The following is a 26,511-nucleotide window of genomic DNA, read 5'->3' as shown; positions in this document are numbered from 1 at the left end:
GAAGCACTGCCCCTGATACTGAGCTGTGTCATTATAGAACACTGCCTTAATTTTAGAGCCTTGTCTAACTGGAGTACTGCCTCAATATAGTGCTCTGCCTCACTAGAGCATTGCCTCAGTGTTAGAGATCTGCATCATCGAAGCTTGTTGCCACTAAAGTTATGCCTCAGTACAGAACACTGCCTCAGTACAAACATTTGCACTCTAACAGACAGAATTTCCAAGTGCATATTACAAGTTCATATTATAAACCTTCCCTAACACACAAGACTACACATACAGTATACATACACACCACTAAAACAGAACATAGTCAAATAGTACATCCAAAATGCACTGTTTATTAAAATGCTCGTCTTTGTTGAAAAAACATGAATAACAGTAAAAAGCAGAGAAGATAAGTAGGGGAAAACAGGTGAAACAGAGCGAAAAAGCTGTTTTGACACAATCTGTATTGTATAAAGCACTATATAAATAAAATATAGGTGACAGAGAGACTGGAAAGAAGGAGACAGTAGAATGATTTCCAGTGTGCAGAGTGAGAGTGGTACAACAGTTTTATAAAAAATACAGATTAAACAACCATTATACATCCTTTATGATCATTGCTCTTGGTCTTAAACAACATAAATTAAAACAAAATTAAAATAAGTGCAACAAATTTCTACAAAATCATTATGTAAAAAAGTCAATTACATATAATAAAGCTGACGCAGATATCAGTTATGATTTTTAACATGGTAAACATTTCTATTGCTATAGGGGCACCTGGACTCTAAGCAACTTATGTAATATCTTCTTTTTTTTTAAATCAATAATTTAGCAGCATGTGAAATTGTGCAATTTTTGTCCCTCATTACAATGTTTACAGCCACAGAAAATCAGTTTTCTTTTTTTTCAGAAATGAATTGATGTATAAGTGCATTTTAACATTATAATTTGTCTGCTCCAAAAATACTGGTCCAAGAAATGTGATGGTTCCTGGATGCATCACATCTACGTGCAGTGACTGGTCAGAAAATACAGCTTCTCTTTGAATGTTTCTATGTGACCAATTCATACTGGTCATACTAATTAATGTACTTCACTGTGCAGTTAGTGGTAAATAGTTACTCTATCCAAATGCAGTTTTCTCATGAAGTTTTGAGATTTTGTGTTCTATACGATTTGATAAAAATACACAATTAACAAATACGAGTATGAATAAGAATATACATATCGTTTCTAGAGAAAAGGCACAGGTTTCCCAATTTCACATTTCCTTCATTTTTTTTTCTTTCATTTTCCACACAGCAATTCCATGACAAAAACCTGCCATATGAATAAATACTCCATGACCTCAGCTGCCATAATAATAAATACATATACAAATAATCATAAATAAATGTTGAAATCAACAAGTGAATAAATAAAGGTTGGCATATTAGCACTATTTATGATGGTTTTGTCCTCCTTATTTCTGACATTTGACCCTTGTTTAGATATCTAATATCACTCAACTAGTAGGAATTTTTCCATCAAAATCTTCTTTTCTCTTTCAACCAGGGTATTCCATAATTTCCTACATAATATGATGTTGAGAATCACCATTAGCCACTGGTCATCTGCCATCACGGCCCATCTGACATTACTCATTTAGACACGCTAACATAATGTGTATAGTAGTTGTGGTTAGTTCTTCCAGCTTGATGTGTTGTCACAAACATTCTTTAATTAGCGATTAAATAAAGTGGTTAATTTTTATTTAAAAACCCACCACTGCTAGCACACACTCTCTCTCTTTCTCACATACTCACTGGTACTGGTGGTTTACGGGGAATCTAACTAGGCGTAATGGTTTTTACACTGTACAAACTGTATTTTCTATCACCTTACAACACCAACCCTACACCTAAACCTACCCCTTACAGAAAACTTTGTGCATTTTTAGAATTTCTAATTTTGCTCATTTGTGTCCCCATGACCCACCAAACCAGTGCACAAAGCTCCCACTAGGGTGGGACAAAATGACAGCCTTTATAAAACGCAGTAAAAAAAATAAAATAAAAAAAAATAAAAAAAAAAACTGTAACAACCTCTGCTACAACCCGCTCATAAATTCATAATATATCAGATATTGAAAAGTCTGCCTCTGCTACATTTTTCCTCATAGCTACAAAAAGGACCTTTCACACCAGCACAGTGTTGTCTACTGGCAGCTTTTTCAAACTGTAATTAAAACAAATGTAATTCTCAGTAGCAGTTTGAGAAAACAAAATATAACAAAAACTAGACCTTTTATTTTATGCTATCTTATTAATGATATATGTTATTATAATGATGCCAAGTCCTACCACTGGCTTGAGCTTGTGTTAACTTTTCATTAAAATTATTGCAGTCTAGCCTTAATTCAACCTTGTTTTAGGATTAAAGCATAGTCAATGACTAGAATTTCCCTCAGATTTAAACACTTTTGAGGGCACAGCACATCCACAAGCGACATCACATTTCCTTAAAGGCGAAATGTGTAATTATTTGGATGTTTACTGTCATGTAAAAACTGTGGCTCTGTTGGGCAAAATTATGCGCGTTTAAGCATCTCGTCCAGCACAACACCGCACTGGCTCAACCAATGTCAAGATTTTGGGGCAGGGCTATCTGTTTGACTGACTAAATCTACTTCACATTAAGTTTAGGTACTTTCGTTTCAAGTTCAAAAGAGCCAAATTTTCAACCCAATTAATATAAAATTCAAGTCTCAGTTTTTTTTGTTTTTTTTAGAAATTCTTTTGCAACCATTGTAACATACAACCTTCAAAACTTTCAACATCCTATACTTCAACTTTCAGCTGGTTGTGCTTTTTTGCATCAGGTTTGTATAGTGCTTTGCTGTTCAAGGTTTGAAGGCTTCCTTGTGATTGGTAGAGTTTGGGCATACTCCTGCAATGGACTTGTTGTCCCTAAACTCACAGACTGGCACTGGTATCTATTCGGCTCTGAAAAAGGTGTAGTGGAAGAGACAAAGCTGTCCTGCATGGCTGGACTGCTCCTGCTGGTGAGAGGGGAAATTGGAAGGAGAACATTCTTGCTTCCTCTTTCTTTTCCCATTCCGCCTTTATGAGAGGGATCAGATTTAGGTGGGGAGAAAATGGGCGCAATGTGCACCCATGTCAGTCTTGAACCTGACCACCGGATAATCTTGTGCTCCAGGGTTTCGCCAAATTGCTTGTCTGATTTGTTCTTGTTCGAGAAAAGTTGAGGAGTCTTTGAAGAGTCCTCCCCTCCATCAACATATGGCCATTGATGTTGCTCTTCACAACATTCCAGTTTTGAGTTTTTACACACTGTGGGAGGTGAAGAGGAGGGTGAATCTGTGTCTGACCAGCTCAATCGTCGCTTCTGCAAGAGCCAAGAGAGAATAAAAAAGGGCATCAATGTCTATAAAATCACAAAAGTATAAAATGGAGCACACCAGATAATATGCTGTGTGTCTCGTGTGTCTCTCTAACCTTGACTGGAATATGTAATTGGTCTTTATGCTTATGTGGGGGAATGATATTGCTGCTGCCATGGGTGGAAATGTTTTGAGGTGAAATGTCAGCAGGGTTAGGTGTCACAGAAACTTGAGCAGTCACTTGAGGGAACCAAAGCTTTAGCATCACCTCTATCTGCAGCAAAGTGGGTAAGCACTTCTCTCTGTAGAGATCAAGGGAAAAAGTGAAAAAAGTAAAAAAAGCACACAGTAACACAGACAAATATATAGTCTGATATTGTCAATTATATAAGTAATTTGACTCATTCTGATGCCACACATTAGTGAAACGTCCATATTTCAAGTGATGAACTACAACTGTGATTACATCTGTGTGAACTTGAGGGTAGAAAATTACTGCCAGTTGGTTTAACATTATGTTTGGATTTTACAATTAGTTTGTGCATTATGAATAATATGAATAATAACAATAATTTGAGCAATAAGTGAACACTTCCAACAATATAAGTTTATAGTATCTTAATCAATAACCTTGGTTAAGTAAGGGATAATGCATGGCTAGCATTAAACGATTTTAATGCACCACGTGGAGGCCAAGTGGTTGCCTCTGCGAAGTGCATTAAAATCGTTTAATGCACAGCTAGACATGCATTATCCTGCTTATACCATGATCATTTGCCATCACTGAAAAGTTATAATAGTAAGATCACATTTATTTGAATTAATTATAGCATTGATCGATCGATCGAGAGAGATGACAGTTGTATGTGCGTTACCTGCATCTGCACATCTCTTTACAAACAATGAAGCTGTGTTTAAGTTACTTCAAAGACACAGATTTTACCACCTCGTAGCTGAGGAATATAATTTAGCTATTCAGTATCCAGGCTATTTTATAAATAAAAGTTGCAGGGCAGCGCTGACAACAAGTTTCTGTGTGTGCGCAGCGCAATCTGTAATTTCCGACCTCTCTCTCTCTCTGTATGTGTCTGTGTGGTTTTGTGTGCATCAATTAAAGTAGTGCTTTAATATAGAACGGTGATTAAACTGACTTGGAACTACCGGTGTATTAAATGGTTTTAATGCATACCTGCCAGCCAATCAGAATAGAGTATTCAGACAGACCATGGTATAAAGTAGTTTTATAAATAGGCAGTTGTTCACTATAGTTTATAATGCATTATGCATAAACATAATGTATGTATATGCTGATGAATTTGAATTAAATTAAGATTACATCAGTTACACTAAAATAACACTGCAATTACATTCAACTTCAATTAAGTTCAGCACGAGTCTATCGGTGACTTGAGCTCTGCACTGTTGCCAAAAATCCAGTTATTATTAATGATGCTGTCTACACTGCACAATGATGCATCAGCACTTTCCACAATTAGTTAATCTCAGCAGCTGTAATGGTAAAAATTCAGTAAAAATTTAGGTTAGAAAATCCAAAATGAGAGCAACATGCACCCATATCATGCTCGCCTCAAATCAAAGAATGACCTCGTATACTGATTTTTACACTCTCACTCATCTGATTGGTCTGGGTTTGAGGTAAGAGGAGATAGTTCTTCCTTCTTTTAACAATTAGGAGGTTTGCAATAGCATAATAGGAGCGATGTGAGCAATCAGTGACACAGCAGGAGGCACAATGGCCTACCTTATATTAAAGACTGAATTTAGACAAAGGTTGGTTAACTTCACAGAAAATTTGGTGTGAAGCTGCTAGAAGCAAATATAATAAAAATTTCCACAGACTGGAGTTTCACAAATTAAACTACCGACTGCTTAATTTAGGCTGTTTTGCTGGCTTTTTATTTGTAGCACCTTCTACAGAACGTTCTGTTCTGATGTTTATACATAAGTTGCATTAAGCTTGGATGTTGTTTAGAAGATGGACCCTCTGATAATGTCATAAATACTTGCAAACAAGATTTTACCTAAAAACTCTGAAATACTGCAAAACAAACTGTTATGATCTCAGTAACATCTAATACAGTTCTTACTGATATTCACACTCTCTCACCCAATATGTGGTTTCTGCAGGACTCCTACAATCCTCTGAATTCTGTCCATTGCAACACTCTGCTGAAAACTGCTCAGACCTGCCAATCACAAGCAGTAAATGTACTGATATAATCTCAGTATTCATCATAAAGAGTCAAATTAAATCACTTCCTGCACCACCTAATGTTTTTCCTCTTGTGTATTGTAATGTGCAATAACTGAAAACAATAAAATAAATTGACATTTAGTTTTAATAAGGCCTTGGGCTGCACCTTGTCAGTGTTACATAAGAGGAAAGCACAGACACAAAAATGAAAGGGTCAAAAAACAAGAGAACATAGAGAAATAAATAACAACACACATAAAAGGGTTGCTACACTTTAAACTATACAGTTTATTACAGGCCAATTACAGCTGTTGTATATCCTTACAAAGAGGGATGTTTAAGCCTAGACACACACAGAAAAAGTTTGCTTTTGTCTCACCTTTGTCAAATCGCCCTTTCTTCAGTCCATTTAGAAGCTCCAGCAGAGGCCGAACATACCCCTGGAGTTCTAAACACTGAGAGGGAGAGAAAGCAACGATCCCGATATTCAATTAATAACGCTTTAAGATCTTGTTTGCATCTGATATTAATATCAGTTTTAAGCAATCACATCACAAGTAGACAGCACTAAATGCATATGCTAATAGATGCATTTTTATGCATTTGTCAATTTTATTTAATTTCTGTATTTTCTTAAATGTGTGTGTAGATCGTATTTACAAAGTTTTAACTTTTAGTTTTAGTTACTTTTTCTTATTTGTAAGTGGCTTTGGATCAAAGTGTCTGCTAAATGACTAGAAGTAAAGTAAGTAATTTGAGAGTATTCATCACAATTGGAGGAAAGCTCAAGGAATTACAGCTCTTTAATATGTAACCCCCCCCCCCATTTTCAAGGGACCATAAGTAATTGGACAGTTGACTCAAAAGCCATTTCATGGACAGATGTTGGCTATTCCTTTGTTATTTCTACATCAATTACGCAGGTAAAAGGTCTGGAATTGATTCTAAGTGTGCCATTTGCATTTGGAAGCTGTTGCTGTAAACCCACATCATGCGGTTAAATGAGTTCTCCATACAAGTGAAACAGACAATTGTTAGGCTTCAAAAACAAAACAAATCCATCAGAGAGATAGCAGGAACATTTGGAGTGGCCAAATCAACAGTTTGGTACATTCTGAGAAAAAAGAATGCACTGGTGAGCTCAGGAACATAATAATGCCTGGACGTCCACAGAGGACAACAGTGGTGGATGATCGGAGGATCCTCTCCATGGTAAAGAAAAGCCCTTTCACAACATCCAGCCAAGAGAATACTCTCCAGGAGGTAGGCGTGTCACTGTCAAAGTCTACAATCAAGAGAAGACTTCACGAGAGCAAATACAGAGGGTTCACCACAAGGTGCAAACAATACCACATTAGACTTTCCCAAGCAACATCTAAAAAAGCCAGACTACTTCTGAAAAAGCATTCTTTGGTCATCTGAAATTAAGGTCAACCTGTACCAGAATGATGGGAAGAAAAAGTATGTAGAAGGCTTGGATCAGCTCATGAAGTGAAATACTGCCAAGTGTGGTGACCCATACTCGGAATTCGTGCTCTGCATTTAACCCATCCAACGTGTACACACACAGCAGTGAACACACACCCGGAGCAGTGGGCAGCCATTTATGCTGCGGCGCCCGGGGAGCAGTTGGGGGTTCGGTGCCTTGCTCAAGGGCACCTCAGTCGTGCTATTGAGGGTGGAGAGAGCGCTGGACATTCACTCCCCCCACCTACAATCCCTGCAATCTCTTTGGATTACGAGTCCGACTCTCTAACCATTAGGCCACGACTTCCCCCCAGCTCATGATCCAAAGCATACAACATCATCTTTGAAACATGGTGGAACAGTGTGACGGCATGAGCATGCATAGCTTCCAGTGGCACCGGGTTACTGGTGTTTAGCGATGATGTGACAGAGGACAGAATCAGCCGGAAGAATTCTGAAGTGTTCAGGGATATACTCTCTGCCCAGATTCAGCCAAATGCAGCAAAGTTCACTGGGCGGCGCTTCATAGTACAAATGGACAATGACCCAAAACATACAGCAAAAGGTAAAAATAGTGGAAAATTCTGCAATGGGCGAGTCAATCTCCTGATTCCAACCCGATTGAGTATGCATTTCAATTGCTGAAGACAAAACTAAAGGCAGAAAGACACACAAACAAACAACAACTGAAGTCACCGGCAGTAAAGGCCCCGCAAAGCATCACAAAGGCGTAAACCATGTCTCTGGTGATGTCCATGGAGTTCCAGACTTAAGGCAGTCATTGCATGCAAAGGATTCTCAACAAAATATTAAAAATGAAAATTTTATTTATGATTATATTTATTTGTCCGGTAACACTTTACAATAAGGTTCATTAGTTAACATTAGTTAACAACATTAGTTAACATGAACTAAGAATGAACAATACTTTTTCAGTATTTATTAATCTTTGTTAATTTCAGCATTTACTAAAGCATTATTAAAATCTCAAGTTGTGTTTGTTAACATTAGTTAATGCACTGTAAACTAACAATGAACAACTGTATTTTTATTAACCAACGTTAACAAATAACGTTAAAAAATAAATGTATTGATCATTGTTTGTTCATATTAGTTAATACATTAACTAATGTTAACAAATGACACCTTATTGTAAAGTGTTAGCATTTGTCCAATTACATTTAAGCCCCTGAAAATGGGGGAGGGGGCTGTGTATAAAAAGGGTTGTAATTCCTAAGCATTTTATGTTATATTTTTTGAATTAAGGCTTAAAGTCTGCACTTCAATTTCATCTTGATCGTTTCATTTTAATTCTATTCTGGTGGCACACAGAGCCAAAATTATGAAAATTATGTCAGTGTCCAAATATATATGGACCTGACTGTACATTTAAATTAATAAAAGTACTGTAGATCATGTTATGTTAAGCTTGCACATCTTAAGTTCATTCAGTACAGGTACTTGACTACAAAACTGTTCTTCTGCTCAAAACATTGTTTGCAGAATCAAAATTCTGAAATCTTTCATAATCAGTGTGTGTTTACATGCAATGTATTAAAACATCTCTGTGTTTTAGTAACATGCACAACCAATACACTGATGCAGTATATGACATAGGCAGATAATTCAGAGCCCCTTAATCATAAGAAAAGTCACACTTGTGATGCATTTAAATACTACAGGTAAAAATTTATGGATCTCCAATGACAACATTTGATTGGACTACTCGAGACAGATGTTAACACCATGTGTAAAGGGTTAAGAACTGGTAGAAAAATTCTCACCTTACGAGCAAACAGCAGGTCACCTTCAGCTCCTCCATTCTTTCCTTGCTCACTCTCTGAGCTACTCCATTCCAATACAGACGAAGATGACGAGGAGAGAGACAGATATGATGAGATGGATGAAGACGTTGACCTAGCATGACTGTTGTCCTGTGACCTCTCAGGGTCACTAGACACAATGAGCCCATCACATGCCCACGGAGATCCAGGATGCTCCTTCTCCCTGTTCATTCTGTGAACATTTCTGTTAGAGAGACCTGACTGAGTCAAATGGATTCCATGGGGCTTGAACCTGTCCTCCAACAGTTCATCATCACTGAACAAGAAATTGTTGTTGGAGCTTAGTGAATCCTGTGATGGCTGAGAGGAAATGAATTCTGTGGACTGCATGACTGTGGGAAGAGAGATAGAAAAAAAGAGGGAAATATCCTTAAAAGTCAAAGTTTTAAAATAAAAGCGTATGTGTAAAATGAATGCAAAGAAGAGAGAGAAGACATAGTAGGCTGACTAGAGGGTATTCAACAAAGTAACAAAATGTGCAAACTTCAGCAATAGTGGGGCCCAAATGTCAGAGACCACTAGTTGCTTACTTATTGCATTTAATAAATATTTTTTAATTTCAAATTTTTTGATGAGCATACAAATTTAAGTTACATTAATATATATATATATATGTCTACATGCACTATTGGTACACTTTGTGCTAAAAGAAATCTGACCTTCAATGGGCAATGCCACAAATTTGCAACAAAATTGTAAATATGTCTTATTCATTTATCAGTTCTTTATTTTACACTTTTTTTAAATGCTTAAATTTTCTGTTTATTTCCAGGTTCAAATTAGATCTGAAATACATTTCCATTGTAATCTCTAAGATCATATTGCATATTCAAAAACAAACCATATTTCAATCAATTTAAATAAATCAAATTTCAGTTTTAAAATGTATTTCATTAGGAGGGTTTCAATAACAGGAGCAATATGAACAATCAACAACACAACAGGAAGCACAATGGTGTTTCCATTATTAAAGACTGAATTTAGATTTTCCAATTCAAAGTGTATGAATACAAATGGAAATTAAATGACTTTCCAATACTAATTAATCCATAATGACCTTAATAAATTCCTGAGATTAAAATAAAATCAACAAAATGCCAAAACATGAAAAAATTAATGTGAATCAAACCACTGAAGTTAGGTTTTCCATAATAATAATAATAATAATAATAATAATAATAATAATTTTTTAAATAAACCTATGATGAGGATGTCTGCATTTATTTGATCAAAAGCACAGGAAAAACAGTAATACTGTGAAATATATAACAATTTAAAAAAGTTGTTCTATTTTAATATATTTGAAATGGTAATTTATTCATGTGATTTCTTTATTCTACATTTTTTTTTAATTCTTCCAAGGATCAGATTACACTTAAAACCTCAGACCTTCATCGTAGTCTTTCAGACCCTACTGCATATTGAAAAAGTAACCCTATTTTAATAAAATCAAATACACCCAATATCATTATTAAATGTATTTAATCTATACTGTTTTGTCTGAGCCAGTACAGAGTACATGAGGTCTGTCTAGACCCTGTGTGATCACAGAAAAGAGAGATGCATGCATGCATGCCTGTGCAAGTGCGTAAGTGTGTGCATGATTCGGTTTGTGTAAGTGTGTATCATCTAGAGCAGGAAAATGGGGGGAGGGGTGCAGCAGGATGCTTTAACACTAGTGGTTAAAGAAGGCAGGGTCTTCTAGGGTCTCTCTATTTTTTTTTTTTTTCATTTTCTCTCTCCTCTGCCTCTGGTAAACACACACACACACACACACACACACACAAGGACAGGGTAGAGGCAGTGGCATAAAAACACAAACACACTCACTTTTGACTGCCTCATGTTCCTTTCCCCTCCCCCAACCATTTTCAATGTCTCTCTTTCTTTTCAAGTGTGCCTCTATTCATTGCAAACCCATATTAAAAACAAAGTATATCTCTGTCCTCCTGTCTTCCTTCAATCCATTCCGCTGTCTAGTCTACTCTTCATGTTCAGTATGTGACTCTCTCTCTCTCTCTCTCTCTCTCTCTCTGCTGCTCAGACATTAAGCAGCAATGAAAATGACAGTTGTGATTTGGGGTCAGCTTAAGCCTTTGGTTGTGTTGTTCTGTATATATACACATAAACATACATATACAGTTCCCCTAATTGCAGTTACATTCAAAATGCAATAGAATAAACACACATACACACGTGTGTGTGTGTGTGTGTGTGTGTGTGTGTGTGTATTCTATTGCATTTTAAATGTAACTGCGCACACACACACACACACATAGATTGCACAGACAGTTACACTCGTTGCAGGAACAGGATACATACATGAACACTGTATCAAATAACAGCTTACCAATGTCAAAGTGAGCTAAATTCTATTCCCTTCTATCCCTTGTGGCATGCACCCTAACAACGAATTGTTTAATAATATATATATTTATATATACTAAAAAAAAAAAAAAAAAAAAAAACATACCTCAACTTCAGGGTACCTGTGCAAGCAACGCAAACCCTTTCCGACGATCCCGTCTACTCTACTCTACTTTACAGATCAGCTCCCTACTCTCTCTCTTCTCATCCCGAGTGTCAACATGTGCATGGACGCACGTGCCCAATTTAGTGCCATGCACGCACAGCCTCTCGTTGGCCGCTGCAGTCAGATAGTAACAGTCTTATTGGCTGACGATTTAGCCAGTAATTGTTCCGTTCTTCTGCGACTGGCCAGTCAATGACTCGTAGCTCCGCCCATGCGTGTGGTATTTCTGTTAGCATGAGCAGAGAAAAGATACAGTATGTGCAGCGTGTATGTACATAGGGTGTATTCACTCTTGTAATGGGAAAGGAACAAAATCATTACGCAAAGCAATCATAAAATCACAACTTTATTCTCACTATCACGTAAGCGCCCACTGAAAGTTAGCTGGGGCGCGTTCAGTATCACACCGCTGCACAACGTTCCTAGAAACGGTGTGCAATGGGGTTTGAGATACGTTTTCTCTTGTTTGGTGGGTGTGTCAAAAATGTCAGCCCAATCAGCAGCAACGTGTATAGAAACCACGCGGTATTAAAGAGACAGCTGGCACTATGGGTCCAAGTGAAGTCATTTAATATGTGTCCACTGCAGCTCGGTATGGGCAACAACTGAAGATATTAGAAGACATGTTTGTCATAAGAGTTTTATAGTAACATAGCATATCAACATGATGATGATGAATTTGTAAGTAAATGTAATTAGCATCTAAATAAATTCACAAGAGCAAGTATATTGTTTGCACATGTTTATTTACATTAAAGGCAAAATAACTGAAATAATAAGAGCACAAGTATAGATCTGGAACTTCTTTAAGTCTGTCTAAATATGTAATAATTGCAATGTCTTCTGGTCCATATCCGTTCCTCAGGAAGGTGTGCTAGGCACTGATTAATGTAACATAAAAATACTATACATATTTATATATTTTGCTATTGTATTGTGGAGTGACACTTTCATAAATTGTTCTATGCTCCTCTGATTATATAATGGTAAATATTACACTATCATAGCACAAAAACAGTGATCAGCAAAATAGATAAGCCTAATACTCACAATAAAAATAATAAGGTCATATAGATCATAACACAGTCTCGGAGGTAAGAAGTGGATTGTCCTTCACCTGAAATTTCTTTTCATCCTGAAATATGAGGCAAATGTTGGATCACAATAATTAGGAACCACAGTTTCCACAAATCCCTTCACTCGATTGGGATGTGCTCTTTTATTCTGGACGGCAAGGGCAGTAACTGTAACATTGAGCATATTTTGCAGTATTAAACACGTATTTATACCAATTTCATCAGGCTCCAAAAATTCTTCAAAAAGAGCACACAAAACGATCTTCTCAGCTGCCATAGCTGCAACTCTTGCGTCATCAGATCAGGGTGTTCAACGTACCACCGTTTCCTTTTAATAAATGTTTTGCACCGCTTTTTGGGGCTGAACGCAGCCCTGATCTACAGACTCCATGTCAGACAAGTCAACTGACACACGTGAACCTGTCTTTAATCTCACCCGAACAACATTAAAACAGTTCATATGAACAAGCTTTCGTCCAGGTTTGCACTACATTTGTAGAGGTCTTATAGCTGATGTTTTTGTTCTGCATTTTAATGAATGAAAAAATTATAAAAATGAATGACGTTTTCTTTGTTTAACATATTCTTTAAAACATTTTCCGCACCCATACTGGTTTTCAGCAGCCATGTCTCGTGATGTTAGGGCATAAATTATACATTCAGTATGAATAGTTGAGTCTCAAACAGGCCGTCCACGGACTATTAATTAGGGAACAGAAGTGTATTATGAACAAAGCTGTCATGCTGTTCTCATAGGTGTATGAAGTAATAATCTTAATCTTAACATTAACCTTTACATACATCCTTTTTTTTTACATTAAAATACTTCAATTAGAAGATTACAGACATCTCTATTGAGAGTCTGATCTTATTCTGGGTTCGTAAAAAAACAAGTAATTTTTTTTTTACAACTCTTCCATTGTGTAATCAATAAACAGATATAAATACTCTCTCTCTATATATAGATATATAGATATAGATATATATATTCCAGAAGAATGGGTCTGCCCTGCCTTGTATCCCTTTAAGAGCAACATGCACATGGACGTGAACTGCAGCCTGAGAGATTTGTGAATGAAATCCATAGCCACGCCTCTAATACGGAAAAGGCCAATGAGAATTATGATAACCATTCTAACACGCCCTACTCGCTAAAGATTGACCAAAGGAAAAGGTTCATGGATAAGGAGCGTTGCGTAAGGAACGGATTGGAGTACCGAAGCTGAAACGTTAAATGAATTATATATATTTTTTTAAATAACTGAGCCGTTAAATCTTAAATGTGGCGAGAACAAATGACATCGTGGCATGAAAATACATATGAAATAAGTCTCACAAGAGGCTGCTTCATTACATTTACTACAGAGGAGCGCATTAGAATTATGAGAAACTATTTCCAATGGAAATAAAGGGAATCCAAAGCAAACATCTAAACACCTCAGTGTTCCAGAGAGATTCTTTCATTATTGGCTAATTAATTTAATGTAAAAAGCCAGAAATTCGTGTAATAGTTCCTATAATATTAAATAAATCTTAATAAACATTTCTTAAATAAATCAGAGCCAAAACACTTGTGCATACAGGTAGCCTGTATAAGATCACAATAACAATAACAGTAAACACAAAGATAGCACAGGAGAACTATAGCTATATATAACATTTAGATATCACATTTCAAACGCTGACATTTAATATTTAAACACAAAGAAGTGGTTGTAGAAATTATAGGATGAAGTTTACTGCCCTCCAGCGTTTGAAAAATGAAGGGCTTAACAAACTCTGGGCTTAGAAACAGACGTTTTAAACTTTGTAGAAACATTATTTTTATATTAAACACTAAATGTATTTACTTGCAAGATTAATTTAATCCAGTTGCATGGGGTGGGGGTTGGGACTGGGAGTCAACGATATTCAGGGGGCCTGGAAACCATAGTGGCACCCCTGATCAGTGTCTACATGACTCATCTATCCTTTTTTTTATATATATATATAATAACATACATACTTCTTTTTATTAACAGTACAGAGAAATAGTTATGCATGCTAAATTTATCAAATAGCAATTGTAGTTTGCAATAGATGAGTTACATCAATTTTGCGCTTTCTGTCCTCTCTGGTCTCCCTCTCATGGTCTCTATTCATTCTCTTTATTATCACCTCAGTACCCCTTCAGGCAGGCTTTGCCTGCTCCCCCCTCAGCTAGTTGTGTCATACACATTTTTCAGTGTCCAGCAGCAAGTGATTTTCTCGTTCACTTGTCCTTTTCTCATTTCAGTTCTCTCTGTTTCTCTCTCTTTCTTCTGTGGCATGTGATGGCCTCTCTCTTTCACAATTCAGCTCACTGGACCAAATCACTCAAATCCAGAAAAGGAACACAAATTATTATTTCTTTGTGAAAATTTTTGGATACATTTTTCAAGTTGTTCTGCTATAGACCTGTTAAGATTTTCCTACCATTTTTCTAGTGTACTGGTGTGTCTATAGCTTTCTCGTTGTATGAGTGTGTGTAGCCTGTGGAGAGAAGAGTTAAAGAATGGACCTTGTCTGGATAACAGTGGCTTTTTTTCTCTTTTACAAGTGTGTGGAGTGCTCAGGAACTGGTAAGACTTTGATTATATATGTAATATTAATGCAGTGGCCTGTTGTAACAACGTTTTGGTCATCACTGCTACTGAACACAGATGAAAAGACTTATTTGCTTTGTGATGCTTCAGTAACTTTTAATTGTTATATAATTAAACTGCCCTAATGTGCTAGTAACTGATGGTCTTTTTTGTAAGTCTTAATAATTAGGTTAATTGTTACCTGAAATACACAGAGAATCTGTTTTAACTTTTGTGTGTTCTTCCTTTTTTAAGCTAAAGAATGGACATATGCAGGTAACACAGTTTTTTTGTTTGTTTTTTTTCCACTGTCTGTGATTTTGTCACAGATTTGGTGTAATATTGTTGTGAGTAAATTATCATAGATAACCTGCATAATAGTATATACTTTTAAATTGCTTTGGTTCAAAGCTTCTGTTGATTTCTGGAAAGGAACATTTCCATATTTTCATCAAACTTACCTTTTTTGTCCCTCAGTTTCACTCTCTGTTCAAACTGTGTTACTTCCAGTTCATCCCTTCAGTAGTTGCATTGCATAGTCACATGGACTTTGAGGGTGAAAGAGAAAAGAAATAGCAGGTGCATAGGTTGCATATAGTACATACTACAGAGCTTAAAATGAGTGTTTCCATTTGATAAAAAATAATCTCATGATAAAGAATTGGGAGACTGCTCTGCTTGGCACACACAAACACAGATTTACATGCTTCAGTGTATTAATTGCACAGTGATGGTTCAGTTAATAATGCTATAGCATGTGATCAGACTCTAATAGACCTGTGTGAGTGGATTTTAAACAAGAATAGCCTACTTTACAAAATTCCACACAATGCCACAATTACAAATATCTTCTGAGCCAAGGCTTATTTATTGATTGAATGTAATAAAGTTAAAATATAAAATATATTATTTTCCTGCAAAGGGATACCATTTGGGAGAACCCATTAGGATCTTGTGACATTCTTGGCATAATAAGGCCTCTGTTTCATGGCTAAAGTAAACAGTACTGCTCTTCACCCCACCTAAGAGAGGGGCGGGGTCAGCAGAGCTCATTAGCATTTAAAGCAACATGGACTAAAAAACGGCTTGATGAAAACAGAGCTGATTTTGACAGGGTAAAGAAGGTGTTTTTTACACTACCGTTGAGAAATTTTAACCAAAGTATGTTATAGACTTTTCATTAAGACCCTAAAGAATCATATCAACGTCTGGAAAATGGGCATCCGATGGCGAAAAATGCACTAGTGTAAATGGGGCCTTAGTTTGAAAAGTCCGGGGTTGCGTTTCAGTGTAAACTGACTAAAACGGAGACTTTTGAAAACGATGGCATGGCTGCCCACATTAGCATTGCATATCCTTGACGACCGTGTAAGCAATAACATTATGCTCATTGTTGTACCGCTCCAAGCACGCAGACGCTCCGCCATCTAAATAATGTCGACCGCTCCAAGCACGCAGATGCTCCTCCATCTAAATAATAGGGAATCTACCTATACACATTTATGGTTGTACCTGCATGAATGGTCACGTGACATGCGTTTTTGGTTGTGTAGTGTAGATGGAGATCGTTTCTGAAACGCAGCAGAAACGCCAGTGCAGACGAGGATCGGTTTCATTCTAAAACGGCATTTTAAAATGAAAACGCACTAGTGTAAATTGGGCCTGACATTCCGTTTCTGGTGCGGTGTGAATGAGAAAAGTGTGCCTTCATTCCACAGAGTGGATCAGGATAGTAATCTGGATAATATTTTCAGCATTAACAATTTAAATTCTGCTCTGCACCTCACACAAACCTACTGTATTCCACCAGAGAGGACTGCAGCTGCAATGCATCTTCATTTGGACTGCTTTTGCAATAAATAAATTACTGTGATTGAACGTATCTTTCTGTCATGTTTTGTTTATATATATATACTATACATATTTTTAAGTAATAGTTATGGATAGGTTTAGAGGTAGAAGTGGGATTAACAACTAAAACAAAAGTTAAAAAAATAAGGATTTACTGTTCAAAAAAACATTTATAATTATCGATATTTAAAAAAGTTGGGTACAATTTTCAGGATTATTTGATGAATAGTGTAATGGAGTCGACGAGATGGGAGTTGAGCGGATCAAAGTGCAAGCTTTTATTCTTTAACATGGTCATAAAACAGGCAGGGTCAAACAACAGCAAAGAAGTATGGCACGGGCAAGACACAAGAGTATTCCTAGGACAAGCGTGGGTCTCCGATCGGCGAACGATATCCAGAGAGCTTGACAACAGGGGTAATCCGATAACGTGAACAATAGTCCAGGCAGGAGCAAACGGTACAAAACGACAAGACTATATAGATCCAATGTAGGCTATAAACTTCAGGGCAGGCAGAGATCAGACAAGAAATGGATACACAGGCAAGGATAAAGATACAAATGACTCAGGCAATAAAGTAGACAAACTAGATTTAAACTTAGACTCAGAAAACACAGAAGGGCTCCATAAAGTAGTTATCAGTGGGAGAGTGATAAACGCTAGACAACACTCGGCAACGAGAAAGAGGAAGTCCAAGGCCCACAAAGGGTGCCTGATTGGACTCAGCTGTGCATGTGTAATCAGTGCAATGGATGATGGGAACTGTAGTCAAGAGTGACATGTAACAGTCTGTGTGGTGTGAGAGTCAATATGATGCAAGAGCGACCTCTGATGGCGAGTGGACGCAAGACCATGAATCAGATTTGTGACAAATAGAAAAATCAGCATTTATCTGAAATAAAAAGCTTTTGTAACATTATACATTATACCATTCAAAAGTTTGGAGTCAGTATAATTTTTTTTTTCATGTTTATTCAACGAAGCCTTTTGGAAAATTGGTCAGTTTTGATATCGTGGCGGGTCGCCACAAATAAATAAATGTATGGGAAACACATCCCACAGTACAACAACCTGAGCCCAACTTCATTACTCATCACTTTAACTTTAACTGTGTTTGTATCCGGTGCCACTAACCAGACCGATAAACAAACACAGACCGGAAGTTAACTTCGGGCCAGGCGTGTGCGCCCAATGAAACCGTCTATATCTGATCAAAAGCACATTATCATTCTTTTGTTTGGGTTGAGCACATCATCTTTACTTGGTTGGAACAGCAGCTACGCTAATTTTGTCTGCATTTGCTTCTTTGTTTCTGGCACGGGACTTGAATCCCGAGGCAACTAGGAATTACACAAGCTTCAGTCAGGATCCAACCCTTATGAAGATCTGAGATGACCGAACACCTGAGAAGAGATAATACCAACCCCCCAGAAGAACTCAGATGAGGCCTGGAACAACATAAACTACCAAATTTAGCTTAAATCGCAATGATTAATCGCAATCGCAAAGTTTAATTGCAACATATAATCATTTCAGTTAATAGTATTCACCGCCTGTTTGATTACATGTAATTTGTAACTAACTGCATGATTTTTATTGAACATTTCTGCCATAGTCACAACTAATAACCTACTCCTAAATATAATGTAGAAATAATATGCATTTATTTTTACCTTTTTTGACGATTCACTCAAAGATTCATTTTTTCAAACCCCTCCTTTGCATGATGCTAATCTGCAATGATTGGTCTGATTGGACGATTTCATTTAAATCAGCCTTTGTGAGCACAGTGCTGCTTTGTGTACAGCATTACAGGGGGAACAGCTATTTTTAATTCTCCAAAAGGCACCAAGTGGCAAAGAATGAATTTGCATTTTCATTCAGACCAATGCAAAGATCAAGTTCTCCCGCTTTAAAGCGCCTCCTGCTGGCAGAGAATGAATTTGGATTTTTAATAAATCTGTCTGATTTACGCAGCAAACATATTTTGCTTGTTATCAAAAAATAATCTACTCCAGAGGGACTTAGCTGTTGTTATTGATTTTATTTGGATGTCTACCGGAAGTTAAGATAGGGCCACAAAAACGTGCATGCGCAGTAATGTTTGTTAATGTTGTTGCCGCTGAAACCGTCTATAGCTGTAGTACAAAGTTATGAGATACATTATGTGAATGCTTGGCGAAAAAAGCTAGATTTAAACAGAGAGAGTGTGTCTGAACCCTGAACATTATCAGGAAGGCTATTCCAGAGTTTGGGAGCCAAATTTTAAAAAGCCGAAAAAGCTCTACCTCCTTTAGTGGACTTTGCTATCCTAGGTACTACCAAGAGTCCAGAGTTTTGTGACCTTCGGGAGCATGATAGATTGTAGTATAATAGAAGACTAGTTATACGCAGGAGCTAGACCGTTAAGGGCCTTATAAGTAAGTAGCAATATTTTGTAACTGATGCAGAACTTAATAGGTAGCCAGTGCAGAGACTGTAAAACTGGGGTAATATGATCATATTTTCTTGACCTGATAAGAACTCTAGCAGCTGCATTTTGGACTACCTGTAACTTGTTTATTGAAGATGCAGGAAAACCACCTAGCAGTGCATTACAATAGTCCAGTCTAGAGGTCATAAATGCATGAACTAGCTTGAAATATGCATCAGAAACAAGTAACGCTCCATAGCTTGGCAATGTTTCTAAGATGAAAAATTATGTTTTTGTAACATGAGAAATATGATTTTCAAAAGACAAGTTGCTGTCTAATATAAAACCCAAATTTTTGACTGTAGAGGAAGTAACAGTAACAGTCTAGATGCAAATTGTAACCCAAGAGATTCTGTGTACTGTGTTCTGTGTACTGTTTTTTGGTCCAATAAGTAATATTTCTGTCTTATCTGAATTTAATAGGAGAAAATTATTGGTCATCCAATCTTTTACATTTTTAACACACTGTTAGCTTAGATAATGTAGAAGTTTCATTTGGTCCTGTAGAAATATATAGTTGAGTATCATCAGCATAACAATGGAAACTAATCCCGTATTTTCTAATAATATTACCAAGGGGCAACATGTACAGTATATTGAAAATAGCAGAGGGCCTAGGACAGATCCTTGCGGCACTCCATGCTTTACTGCCAATAATTGAGATGATTATCCATTTAAACAGACAAAGTGATAACGATCAGACAGGTAGGATCTAAACCATCTTAAAGCCTGCCCTTGAATACCAGTATAGTTTTGCATTCGATCTATGAGTATGTCTTGATCTTTAGTGTCAAATGCAGCACTAAGATCAAGTAAAACTAGCAATGAGATGCAGCCTGGTCAAGAAGCAAGTCATTTGTAATTTTAACAAGTACAGTTTCTGTGCTATGATGGGGACTGAAACCTGACTGAAATTCTTCATAGATATTTTTATTTATTTTTTTGCAGGAAGGAGCACAATTGAGCAGACACAACTTTTTCTAAAATTTTAGACATAAACACAAGATTTGAAATGGGTCTGTAATTTGCCAGTTCAATAGGATCTAGTTGTGTTTTCTTAATAAGAGGCTTAATAGCTGCCAGCTTGAATGGTTTTGGGACGTGACCTAGAAATAAAGACAAGTTTAAAATATTGAGAAGTGCTACGGGTAACAGCTCTTTCGGTAATTTAGTGGGTACAAGATCTAATAAGCATGTTGTTGTCTTAGATGCAGTGATAAGTTTATTTAGCGCTTCTTGTCCTATAGTTGTAAAGCACTGCAGTTTTTTTTTGGGTGCGACGAATGAAGCTGTATTACAAGATGATGTAGATCCTATATTTTTTATTGTATTTATGATGCTATCTAGTTTATCTGTGAATACATTCATAAAGTCATTACTATTAAACTGTGAGGGAATATTTAGTTTGGGTGATGTCTGATTATTTGTTAATCTAAAGCCTTGGATTGTTTTGGTTATTTTCTATTAGTTTGCGTATATGCTCAGCCCTGGCAGCTTTTTGAGCCTGTCTAGTTGGACATATTGTTTTTCCACACAATTCTAAAAACTTCCTAGTTAGATTTTCTCCATTTGCACTCAAGATTACGAGTTTCTTGAGATAATGTGTATTGCTGTTGTACCATGGTGCAGTACTTTTTTTCTCTAACCTTTTTTAATTTGATGGGGGCAACAGCTTCTAATGTATTAGAGAAAATAGTGCCCATATCGCTAGTCATTTTGTCTAGTTCATGTGTATTTATGGGTACACAGAGAAGTTGAGGTAAATCAGGCAGGTTATTCGTGAATCTATCTTTGGTGGTTGGAACAATAGTTCTACTCGGATGATAACGTGGAGCCATATAGTTCATATCAGTAATACGCAGCATACAAGCTAGTGGTCAATAAGATCATCACTTTGAGGTACATTACCGCGATGAGGTAATTATTGCGATATAATTAAATCTAGCGTATGATTAAAACGATGAGTGGGCCTGGTAATATTTTGCTTGACTCCAAAAGAGTTTAATAAGTCTGTGAATGCAAGTCCTAACCCATCATTTGTATTATCAACGTGAATGTTAAAGTCTCAGACGATTAGCGCTTTATCAACATTAACCAATACGTCTGAAATAAAATCTGCAAATTCTTTTAGGAAATCTGTTTACGGCCCTGGTGGTCTATACACAGTAGCCAGAGCAAGAGATAGGAGAGATTTCTTTTACATATCTGACAGTGTAACATTAAGTAGAAGTATTTTGAATTAGTTAAACCTGTATCCTGTTTTCTGAGCAACATTGAGAATATCACTATATATTGCTGCAACACGACCAGTCTGACAGGGCTCATGCTTATAACTGTAGCTTGGTGGAGTAGACTCATTTTAGACTACATGTCATCTGGATTACGTAATCAGATTCCAAAAATTAAGTACTTGTAATTAGAGTAAATTACATTTTAAAATACTCGTAATCAGACTACAGTTAGTTTTTCATGGATTACATGATTACATATTATTCACACAATAGCAATAAATTATTCATAATTCTCCCTAATTTCTATTTTTCATCTTTTAAATTTTCCTTTCTAAAATAGCCTAGCGATTATATACATATGATATACAGTATGTATATAGTCCAGTTTTGTGGACATTCTCACAAAGATCAGTCATTAGTCAGGTGGCGACAGCATTTGAACACTGGATTTACAAAAATCATTTCAGGTTTAAGAAGGGCTTCAACATTGCATCAAGTACTGATGAACACAATTTTTATTTGAATTATTACTCTGTAGGTTATTTAATCGTGTCGTATTAATTATAACTAATTAAAATGCACATATTCACGTTATTTCTTAGTTACATGTAAAGCAGGCATTCCAAAACTTTTTGTCATCTAAACCTTATTCACCAAATATATTTGCTTTAAGTACCCCTGAGATTTTAAAATAAATATTTCAATATTTAAGTATCACATTTTCATGTTCACGGTTTCTTTGATGCTGATTAATGATCACATGGCATGCAGGTAAATAAAAATATTTAATCTTTTTTAGTAAGTGTTTTATTTAAACCAAAGACTATAGAAAAACAAAGACGGTTCTCTCTTATACTTATTAATGGGAGAAACAGCAAAGTGCAAAATGGAGGAATAGTCCCACCTTCTAAAAGAAAGAGCCAAATTTGCCATTAGTCCAGGTTATATGTGCAAATTTTGAGGTGATATGTTCACTTTTTCATAAAATTATGAAACTTGGTGCAATTGCACAGGTTAGTGCCCTGAACATTTTCAGAATGGAGCCATCACAAAAACACCTCGTGGTTGCCAAGGCAACCATTTTACTTTCAGCCATAACCAAATGATGTATTTTGTATATCTCCTGAACCAAATATGATAACACAGAAAAGGTGATGTCTACCCCTATGTTTTGATGGCCAAGGATTACAATGATACCATATACAACAACATAAGTGAAGTGACATTCAGCCAAGTATGGTGACCCATACTCGGAATTCGTGCTCTGCATTTAACCCATCCAACGTGCACACACACAGCAGTGAACACACACACACCGTGAACACACACCCGGAGCAGTGGGCAGCCATTTTATGCTGCAGCGCCCGGGGAGCAGTTGGGGGTTCGGTGCCTTGCTCAAGGGCACCTCAGTCGTGGTATTGAGGGTGGAGAGAGTGCTGGACATTCACTCCCCCCACCTACAATCCCTGCCGGCCGGAGACTCGAACCCGCAACCTTTGGATCACGAGTCCAACTCTCTTAACCATTAGGCCACGACTTCCCAGTCTGTTCAGGCGAAGAGTTAATGGTGAAATCAGCAATGTGAGAAGGAAATAACAGTATCTGAGCATCACAGTATCACAGGATTTACAAAAGTCCATATTATGGCTATTCATTTTTTTCTTTCTTTGATAATTAATATTTTATTCAATAGTATAATATAAGGTTGTTTTAATTCATTAATTATTAATTTGTTACATTTATATAGCACTTTTCTGAGTACTCAAAGCGCTTTACATGGAAGGGGGAATCTCCTCAACCACCACCAATGTGCAGCATCCACCTGGATGATGCTACAGCAGCCATATTGTGCCAGAACTCCCACCACACACCATCTTAACTAATATTTTATTCAATAGTACAATAAAAAATAGTTTTCAAAAATACAATAATTTATTTCAGAGATATAAAAAAATATATTCTTAAGTAAGTGTATTTTTCCTTACCTCTCAGGTTGAGTCAGGTAGGCGGTAGTATGTTCCTAATACATTCTTGTTCTTTCTCAACGATGCTCTAACATCACATGCAGACAGCAACTCAATCTTGTTGAACTGTGTCCTATCTGCACCTCTTCTGCTGCACCTCTGTCATTTTCTCTTGGTCTCTGGAATGGTCTGTCAGCTGTCAACAAACTTCATTCTAGCCATTGCTTCTCAGTCTACTCTTAGTATCTTTGGGCTTGACTGAGACCTGGACTCGTTCAGAAGACTCCACAACTGTTCTCTCTAACAACTTCCCTTTCTCTCACACGCCCCATCAGGTTGGAAGGGTAATGGTCTTCTCATTTCTATTAATTTGAAAAACTCAACCCACTCTTCCCTATACAATAAACATTATTTTAAGTTTCATGCTATTATGGTAACAGCTCCTGTTAAACTCCATATTGTAATGATGTATTGTCTTCCTGGTCATATATAATCCTTTATAGCGGAGCTGTAAGGGCTGCTGTCCTCATTCTCTGTGAATGACAGTCCACATGTACTCTTTGGTGACTTCGAAATCCATCTGGAGAAGCCTTAAGGCCTTTCCACACTCGCGATGCAAAAAGGCAAGGCGAATCGCCCGCGAATGTTGCTTTCACACCAAGTGCGAAACGAATTTTCACCTTCTGCTAATTCACACTTTCACGCTAGGGGGTGCAGACCAACAATGTTTTTTTTCTTCATGTAGCATATGTATCTCGTGTCCGCTACTCAATATACAGCATTAAATTAAGATAAATAAGTTGTGTTTCTTCATCAGAAACACAAAATATCCATAATGCTTACAAGAATACATCTGAAATAATTAGAGATACAATTAGCATCACGCTATATTAAAAATTTAAGTATTAACGTTTTTGCTCAAACCCCACTTTAAATCATCATAGAGTGCTTGTAATAGCTTCCGATTGTGATCTAAAATGGATTTTGATTCTATAATAGGCAGACATGCACTCTTTACACGTTTTATAATGGACTGATCACTTGGCATGTGTCATAAACATCCTTTATTGTTAAAATAAATACCACGAGCTGCATAAAACATATACAGAAAACCTATCTTCACAATTCTAAGTCTATTTGCTTTCATATTTCATGTGTGGAAAAATATTTCTCTCTTTTTTTATATACGGAAGGGCAAGAGATACGATTACATGATTGACAGGTCTAGATGAACGAGCTTTGACTCATAAACACTGGCGCTTGTGGAAGAAAATGGACGGTGCTCGTCAGATCACATGACTCAGTGGAGAATTAATATGTATTCTGTATAAAGAACATGTGAGAATAGTCTGTTCCTAAATACCAACAACAACAAGAACACGGCATTCACTCTTCTCTCTTGCGGAAAATGTCCTCTACTTCAGTGGTTTTACGCTCGCGCTTAATACAGTCTTCTGAGCTTTTAGTGCCACCGCATCGACCTTTTGGGTAACAGCAGTTGCTCTGGTCATGTGATATAATGCTCAAATCTTATTGGACGGCCCGTGTTTTCGCTTTGCGAAACTCAAAAGATTCGTCGGACTGGACGAAAAAAAACATTCGCATTTTCTGTGCGCGAATGTTTGCGGCCTATGTGGAAACATCCATAGGAAGCTGTTGTTTTATTCCTGCATGTCATCGCTTGCGAAATTCGTTTTGCTTTTTCGTGCTCAGTGTGTAAAGGCCTTTACACTGCAGACTTCCACTTCCACTCCTAGCTTCATTCGATCTCAAATGGCTTACCACCACAAGCACTGACAAATCAGGCAATCAGCTTGACTAAATTTACACATGCAATTGTATCAGAGACAACGTTTGATAAAATCTCAAGACATCTCTGCAAATTTCTTTATTACATTTAACCTACATATTACTACCTGTGTGCCACCAATTCCTCTACCAGTTACTTTTAGGCAAAACCTATGCTCCCTCTCACCCTTTGATCTTTCCTCTGTAGTGTCATCCTCTCTTCCCTTGCCCAAACATTTCTCATCTCTGGATGTAAATACAGCAACTGACACTTTAAGATCCACTTTAACTTCATGTCAAGACAATATCTGTCTAGACAGGCCAGTGCATACTACCCCTTCTAACTTAAAAAGTTGCCCCATGTATCATCATCTTTACTGTATTTTTGCTGAGCAGTCTTTTGGGTGGCTCACCAATGTAATATATGTCTCTAATACAAAAAATTAAGTAGGCTTGACCAAACTTTTTGTGGGGAGAAGGATTTATTGAAGATCGTAGTGTAGCAGTTCTGAGGTTAGCATGTCTTCCTTCAAACAATCTTAACCCTTGTATGAATCCTAGCTTCTCCCAAAGTTCTGTCTGTGGGATATAATTTTATACCTGAAGACAAAAGGGCAAGAAACAACAGATACTGTTAGGACCTTCCTGCTGGAGATCCTGCAATCTACAAGACGTTCCTGAGAAATGCTGTTCCTTTGTTATTCTAATGGATGGACCATTTGGTTCACACCTTTATAGACACAGTTACATTATTTCTTTCACAGAATGACCTACTGAACTTTAACCAATCAGGATTCAGCAGCGGCCGTTCAACTGAGACTGCTTTGCTGTCGGTCACTGTAGCCCTGCAGTTAGAGAAAGCTGATTCCAAATCATCAGTTCTGATTCTGCTGGATCTATCTGCCACTTTTGACTCTGTGAATCATCAGATTCTCCTGTCTACCATCACCGGATCTGCACTCCACTGGTTTGAATCTTATCTCACAGGTAGGTCTTTTAGGGTTTCCTGGGGAGGAGAGGTATCCAAAGAACATTAACTGGCCACAGGGTTTACTCGGGGGTCAGTTCTTGGACCCCTCCTCTTCACCGTAT

The 26,511-nt window shown here is 37.0% G+C and overlaps 2 protein-coding genes across 3 annotated transcripts in view; one reads left to right on the top strand and one right to left on the bottom strand.

Annotated features, from left to right (window-relative positions):
- Positions 1 to 320: 320 nt before the first annotated feature.
- On the bottom strand, positions 321 to 11,493 carry LOC306887692 (uncharacterized protein). 2 transcript variants are annotated; one of them, XM_079445647.1, is made up of 6 exons: positions 11,373 to 11,493; positions 8,840 to 9,231; positions 5,968 to 6,043; positions 5,502 to 5,580; positions 3,489 to 3,675; positions 321 to 3,378 (listed from the first exon to the last, which is right to left on the bottom strand). In XM_079445647.1, exons 2-6 carry the CDS (start codon positions 9,227 to 9,229, stop codon positions 2,848 to 2,850), a joined length of 1,263 nt encoding a protein of 420 aa, XP_079301773.1. In that variant the 5' UTR covers positions 9,230 to 9,231; positions 11,373 to 11,493; the 3' UTR covers positions 321 to 2,847. The 2 variants fall into 2 exon arrangements, with proteins under 2 accessions (XP_079301773.1, XP_079301774.1); XM_079445648.1 differs by having other exon boundaries at positions 329 to 3,378; positions 11,389 to 11,484.
- Positions 11,494 to 15,041: 3,548 nt separating this feature from the next.
- LOC306887875 (carbonic anhydrase 14-like) overlaps positions 15,042 to 26,511 on the top strand; it is a gene marked incomplete at both ends in the record, with an annotated part of 55,866 nt that continues 44,396 nt past the window's right edge. The window contains 2 exons of the mRNA XM_079445879.1: positions 15,042 to 15,108; positions 15,367 to 15,387. Of these exons, the coding sequence (XP_079302005.1) occupies positions 15,042 to 15,108; positions 15,367 to 15,387 (88 nt within the window). The remainder of the gene's footprint in view (positions 15,109 to 15,366; positions 15,388 to 26,511) is intronic.

The sequence above is a fragment of the Barbus barbus genome (assembly GCF_936440315.1).
Source record: "Barbus barbus genome assembly, chromosome: 21".
In the NCBI taxonomy this organism is placed as follows: domain Eukaryota; kingdom Metazoa; phylum Chordata; class Actinopteri; order Cypriniformes; family Cyprinidae; genus Barbus; species Barbus barbus.
Note: the sequence above shows the minus strand (reverse complement) of the source record. Positions and strands in the feature narration are given on the sequence as shown.